This window comes from Limulus polyphemus, unplaced genomic scaffold, assembly GCF_000517525.1.
Source record: "Limulus polyphemus unplaced genomic scaffold, Limulus_polyphemus-2.1.2 Scaffold46, whole genome shotgun sequence".
Lineage (NCBI taxonomy): Eukaryota > Metazoa > Arthropoda > Merostomata > Xiphosura > Limulidae > Limulus > Limulus polyphemus.
In genome coordinates, this window is record NW_013665656.1 from 71290 (window position 1) to 78498 (window position 7209).

At 36.9% G+C, this 7209-nt stretch overlaps 1 protein-coding gene across 5 annotated transcripts in view; it reads left to right on the forward strand.

Annotated features, from left to right (window-relative positions):
- The window catches only part of LOC106462392 (sodium/potassium-transporting ATPase subunit beta-like), a 35804-nt gene extending 31586 nt beyond the window's left edge, over positions 1-4218 (forward strand). For all 5 annotated transcript variants that reach the window (XM_022389933.1, XM_022389937.1, XM_022389921.1 and 2 more), the window contains one exon: positions 2394-4218. In XM_022389933.1, coding sequence (XP_022245641.1) covers positions 2558-3436 — 879 coding nt within the window. In that variant the 5' untranslated portion in view covers positions 2394-2557 and the 3' untranslated portion in view covers positions 3437-4218. The remainder of the gene's footprint in view (positions 1-2393) is intronic.
- Positions 4219-7209: the final 2991 nt, after the last annotated feature.

Sequence of the window (7209 nt, forward strand, 5' to 3'; positions counted from 1 at the left end):
CCCACCGCCAACTCTTGGGCTACTCTTTTACCAACGAATAGTGGGATTGACCGTCACATTATAACGCCCCCACGGCTGAAAGGGCGAGCATGTTTGGTGGGATGCGGATTCGAACCCGCGCCCCTCACATTGTGAGTCGAGCGCCTTATCCACCTGGCCATGTCGGGCACTCTTGGCCGATGTGATTGCCTTCCACTATAACACATTTGTCGATAGAAACACCCACTCCTTTTATTCTTACCTCTTCAGTATACGTTATCATGGCTACTGATCTGTCAAATCAGTTATGACTTCTAGACTGTTGGTATGGAAAGTTAGTGATGTGTGGGCATATATAGGTGATTATTTATGATCCGAAAAACGTTTAACAGCAACGTAGTTTATTTAGGGATGACTTAGTTTTCTTGGTCTTTTTTAAAAACTCAATAGCTGTATATAAAAAAGGAAGCAAAATCCACAGTTTACAGTACATGCCAGAAGCCACCAGTGGACCAGGTTAAACAAAGATATTTCTACCATTTTTACAGTACATGCCAAAAAATGGTAGAAATATTATTGTAACACTGGTCCACTGGTGGCTTCTTATTGTAACACTGGTCCATTGCTGGCTTCTAACATGTACTGTAAAAACGATAGAAATAAAACTTGGTCCACTGGTGGCTTCTGGCATGTACTGTGGTCCACTGTGGCTTCTGGCATGTACTGTAAAAATGGTAGAAATAAATTTTTACAATGATATTGCTACCATTTTTGTTGGAAGATTAGTTTAATACACTAAGAGATATTTGGAATTATTACGTTTGACTCCCAAGCCCTAAACTCCCAGGGCATGCAAAAGAAACTATGTGCTTTGTGTGATATCTCTCATATTAATCATTCTCGAGTTATGCGAACAAGTATTAGTATTCTTTATATATATTCTACATCATGTAACCCACTTTCGCCTTTTTTTTTATCTCAAGATGGTTTTAAAAATTATCCTCACTGAACAAGCTCGCCTTTACAATCGTGGGGCATTATAATGTGACGGTCAATCCCACTTTTTGTTGATAAAAACTTACCCCAAGAGTTTGCAGTGGGTGATGTTTACTAGCCTCCCTTCCGTCTAGTCTGTCACTTCTAAATTATTACGGGTAGCACAAGTAGAACTTGAGTAGCTTTGCACGAAATTTAGTAAACAAAAAATTATCCAAATATCGTAAACAACTTTTTCACAACCACACTAGAAACATCTAACATAATATCGCGACCTACAAATTTTCATAACTACAAACACTTGTTAGATGTTTTCATTTTTGCTTATTACCATTCTTATTTTGCAAAATTTGAACCACAAAATTGCCAACAAAACCCATAAAAATTTTAAGTCTCTCTGCCTTGGGCACATATATGTTTTTAACCTTAAAAAGTATGATATTAACCACAAACTTCGAAATTTTCTACCACCATGAAAAAAAAAAGACATTTCCCTCCAAACTTCCAAACTTTTACTTGTTTCAAGTTTCAGATAAGTAATGAAATATTAAAACGTGTATTTTTATAGCGTATTTAAAAATAAACCTTGCACTGGGGAAGCTGTGTATTTATAAACGTGCCAGTGAATGAGTTAGATATATTATATAAATTGTTTATGTGCCAAATTGCTTGTAAGTCCATGACTTTGTTGGTTACAAGATCAATAGTAATATGTGAATCTCCATCTAGAGTCTTACATATTTTACATAGAAAATGCGCGATTTCACCCAGTTTTCGTTCCTCATTGTGAGTGTCGTGACAAAAAAGAAACAAATTGCTCAAAATGATGCAACATGTGGACTCTACTGGCAGTGAACGGTGTATAAATTATGTAATAACTTCTATCAGAAGAGCTGTTACAATTCTACATTAATAATTACAATTAATAATAAATAGTCCCAATTTTAAGTAACAGGCAAATACAAAAAACCTCTATGACCACGTTGTACTAGGTCGCCAGTTGGATGTTTTCGACCCTTATTTTGATAATTTAAGATTAACTGATTTTCTAGATTTACGAATAGTACCAATGGGTGAAGAATTTCATAAATGTGTGATGTTCATTTTATCACAACATCGTGTGTAGCAATTAGTAAAAAACAAACAAACATAGTAAATGGAATAAATATCAGAAAGCTTGAAATTAAACAAACAAGTTTGAACACATTCCCATGTTGTCTAGAAGAACTGAGAATGAAGAGGAAGCGCGAATATGTCGAAATTAGTTTCTATAATTTCAAGCCTTTCGATAGTTTGTTTCATTTACTGTGGTTTTTAATAACTTTAAAAACAGTTGTAAAATAAATTTAGTGCAGAATTGATTTTTTAAATTGAATATTGTAAATAAAAAATTAACGATATAATTTTACAATCAACAGGACCATTACTGAAAATTAATAAGCTGCGAAAAAGACAAAGATACCCCCTTATACTCCCTTCTCATTAAGTGATCGTTGCTGTAATCAGAAGGGAAGCTCAGGAGGAAGACCACGAGACCTAAATAATATACAACGTGGGGTATAAAGATAAAACAGACAAAAAGATGTCTAAGAATGCTCTTGTGCGAGGATATAACAGCACATCGGCCTTTGGAGCAACAAAAAAGGAAACCAGAACTAAAGGCCTACATTCTCGATGTGTTAGAAAGGGTCGAATTTCAATACTGGGTGCAGTTATGCTAACATCAATAATTATAACCATTCCTCAATGCTACGGAGTCATTATTCGTTGCAACAATAGCACAATGAAAGTTATTCCTCGTTTAATGAAAGTTTTTCCGACAACTGAAGGCAGTTTGAACTTGATACACTATAAGCTTGGTAGAGTTCCTTTAGGGGGCAAAAACTGGACGGAGATGACCCAACAATTATCGCAGTTATTATCTGGCTATAACACAAGACAGATGAATTATCAAAACATTACTGAATGTTCAGAAGAAAGTCCTCCAGCGGGCCATTCGTGCTTCTTCAACATCCAGTTAATTTCTTCTGAATGCACTGAAGCCAAAACATTTGGATACAGACGTAGTGAACCATGTATTTTTCTCCAGTTCCCAAACATTAGCAACTGGGAGCCTGTTCCCTACAACATCAGCGATCCGCAGACTGTAAATGAACTACCTGAAAGATTGCGTTCTACCTACGATCCACGTTACGCTTACATAAACTGTGAGGGAGACACCGCTTTTGACAGAGAGAATCTTGGTTTCATAAACTACTCTCCGTACCAAGGATTTCCAGTGAATTTCTTCCCCTATACTGGTCAGCCTAACTACATGCCTCCTCTAGTGGCTGTACATTTTCCTACCCTGAGAATTGGAGTTGCTGTTAATGTAGTTTGTAAACTGTGGGCGAAGAATGTTAATCATACAGAAGACGCTGTTCCCAACGGGACTGTTCGTTTTACCCTTCTTGTGGATTAGTGTCAATATAAAACGTTACACACAACAACAACGTTTTTAATATACTTTACTCTTAACAGTAGTTCGAGAACGTAGTCTTTAAGATATTTGAGTATAATCAGATTTAATTTGCCATTTTGAATGAAGTAAAATCATTCTTGTATTTCTATTTTTAATACAATATTTGCAAAATTATCTCCCAAATATTAATTTTTTACCACTTATTATTATTTGCCTCTTAAGCGCTTCAAAATACCTGTTATTGTATACCTGTTTTTTCTTTTTAGCGCGAAGCTGTATGATGTGCCATCTGTACTTTGTGTCCACCACGGGAAATGGAAACCCGGGTTCTAGTGTTGTGAGTGCACAAGCCGTTAACCCACTGGGAGATTATTATACGAAGTAATAATTTGGAGTAAAACCATGTTCGTAACAAAAGTTTTTGGGTAGTATTCATTCTTTATTACTTTTTATCATTTCTGACCTAATAGATTTAAATTCACCTAGTTACACGAGCTTTACTGAGCTGACGTGTTTTTAATTTGTTACAACATAAATCCATTTATTATTTCATTCAATTGATAGAACACGTTAAAACTACATAATTATAGTTCGTATCAGAGCCTTTATTGAAAACTATACTTACTGAATCGGACAACTCATTTTGCGTGAACGTTTTAGATTTTTAAATCATAATTTTAACATGGCCAGGTGGTTAGGGCGCTCTACTCGCAATCTGAGGGTCGCGGGTTCTAATCCCCGTCCCACCAAACATGCTCGCCCTTACAGCCGTGGCGGCGTTCTAATGTGACGGTCAATCCCACTATTCGTTAGTAAAAGAGTAGCTCAATAGTTGGCGGTGGGTGGTGATGACTAGCTGCATTCCCTCTAGTCTTTCACTACTAAATTAGGGACGTCTAGCACAGATAGCCCTCGTGTAGCTTTGCGAGAAATTCAAAACAAACCTAACTCAGTAATATTCTTTTTGAACAAGTTTATTTTGATATTTTTCCAATTCTAAATATAATAGCTTTTTTTTTACCATGACAACTAGGGAGCGTGACCAATTGGCTAGCGTGCCGGGCTGTTGATCCGATTGTCTCTAGTTCGCGTCCCATTGCGATCTACACTTTGGGGCATTTTAAGAGTGATTGGTAATTATCATTGATTGCTTAGAGTTCGCCCCCAAGTGACACAGCAGTATGTCTGCGGACTTAAAACGCTAGAAACCAGGTTTCGATACCCGTGGTGGGCAAAGCACAATAAGCCATTGTATAGCTTTTTGCTTAAGTTCAAACAAACAAACAATGAATTAGAGTTCTGGTGCGTCAATTAAAATTTTAGCGCAAGTGGTTCTTATGTAGCTTTAATTGAAAATGTTGAAATGAACAATCGTGAAATTTTGCACATTCAGTAGACCTAAAAGTCTTATAAAGGATGCGTTGTTTCGGGCATGGTATAGTCTAGTAGTTAGGACGCTCGACTCGCAACGTGTGGGATCGAACATCGGCACCAAAAATGCTCGCATTTTCAGGCACGGTATAATGTGATGGTTACAATATTCGGTTGTAAAAAACAAAAACAAAAGAGATTGTGGTAGGTACTCTGGAAGTTCAAAATTAGGGATGATGAAAGATACTCTTCGTAACTTTGGGATAAAAACAAAGCGCTTTTTTGTTTATTAAATTTTATTGTTTTATATTTTTTAAGGATATGAAATGATTTATTATTCCTTCACAAGTACGACATTTAATATTTTTATTTGTTTTTCTTGTGTAATATCTACTCAGCTATTATTCTCTAAACAGCAACTGATTTTAGTTCTGTTTTTACTCATGTGAAATACGATAATAAAGTTATGGTGTTTTTACTCGTGTGTTATACTGTTTGTGAATGTAATTAAATAAAGGGCCCGGCATGGCCAGGTGGTTACGGCACTCGGCTTGCAATCTGAGGGTCGCGGGTTCGAATCCCCGTCACACCAAACATGCTCGCCCTTTCAGCCGTGGGGGCGTTATAACGTGACGGTCAATCCCACTATTCGTTGGTAAAAGAGTAGCCCAAGAGTTGGCGGTGGGTGGTGATGACTAGCTGCCTTCCCTCTAATTTTACACTGCTAAATTAGCGCAGATAGCCCTCGTGTAGCTTTGCGCGAAATTCAAAAAACAAACAAAAACTAAATAAAGTTTATAATCTATCCATGTTTATACTGTAGCGGTTCGTATATTTTCCTTTACAGATGTAAAGTACTAAGTAGAATTCAGAACCTATTACTCTTGGTGTCGTCAAGGAATTGCCTCTACCTTTACAAAATAAATTATGAGAAAAGAACTGAAAAACCCATTACTGGTAGTCAGGGGCTACCTAAAGTATTTGGCACCCGAGTCAGCCCCTTCCTTTGGCACCCCTCCCATAAATAATTTTAAAATTTAAACACACAGAAAAGTATATTATGTTTGCAAGTAGATTTTTAAACAGTACAGTACTGTCATAAGCAAATTGGAAATAAGAAAAATGCAGGACATTAAAAAAATTAGTGAACAGGTAATATCGCATTTTATTTTATACAAAAACACAGGAAATCCAGTCTCAACGCTAAGCCTATTATTCAAAGGTAAATAGAGAGGATTTACAGTCTCTGCTTTCGAGCCTTAATTTCTGCAAATTGATCAATAGCTTCATCAAAATTCGCCTTCTTTGCATATTCATGTTCAATCGAAAGTAAAGCCAGATTTGTCAATCTTGTCAGACTCATGGTCGAGCGAAAGAAATTTTTTATCCATTTCAATTTTGAAAAACTTCTTTCACATGAAACAATAGCCACACAGACAGTCAAAAAGAATCTCAAACACAGTGACAAGCTTGGCAGAGATTCACAAAAATCCCACTTCACAATAAACTCCAGAAACTGTAATGCTGTCCATTTCTTTGCGTCTTCAACGCTGATTTTGGCAGCTTTCAAATACCTTCGAATCGTCCAATTTCCACACTGATATCTTCATCAGGGAATTCATCGAAAATATGTGTCAAATTTGGAATATACTTACGAAGTTCTTCTTCTGTTGCAACAACCAAAGTGTTTGGCTGAATAACAGCGACGATTGACAGAATTTGATCCATTGTCTTAGAACGAATCTCCAATTCTTGATTAAAGCGATCAAGACATTCAAACATAGTCCCTTTTACTTCCTCTGGCAAGAGTATCCTTTTCCATCTCTCCTGGCATCCTTTTTCGGAGCTTTACTCTCCCTCTTCTTTCCATAGAAATATCCATTTTCTCACACTTTGTAATTGCATAGTGAATGGCCCTCACCACAATTTCATTGCGCTGATCTTCAAGAAACAGGTTTAGAGCCTGGAGCTTCACAATGCACTTTTCAAGGCTGATTACAACTCTTTGCAAATACTTTTGTGTGAGATTAATTTCTTCCGGACTTCACACCAGAAAGAAAGGTAACTTAAAAACGAGAAATCATATACAGCAGACAGCAAAATCTGAGCTAATCCGCTTGTGTCCACATTTTCTTTGGGATCGCACAGTGCTTTAAGGGTTGAGGTCAACTTTTCAAAATTTGCCTTCACTGGGTTCACAGCATCATAATGAGCACTCTATTTTGTCTGGGAAAGTCTTTTGACTGTCATGCCTACATTCTGCATTAGCACTTTCCATCGATGAGGTGAGACTGAAAAGAAGGAATAGACCCTCTCTAAGGTTCGAAAAAAGTTACACGTGAAGAAATGCTTCCAACTGAATGCACTCTGCAAAGATTCAGAGAATGATTTGCACAAGGCAC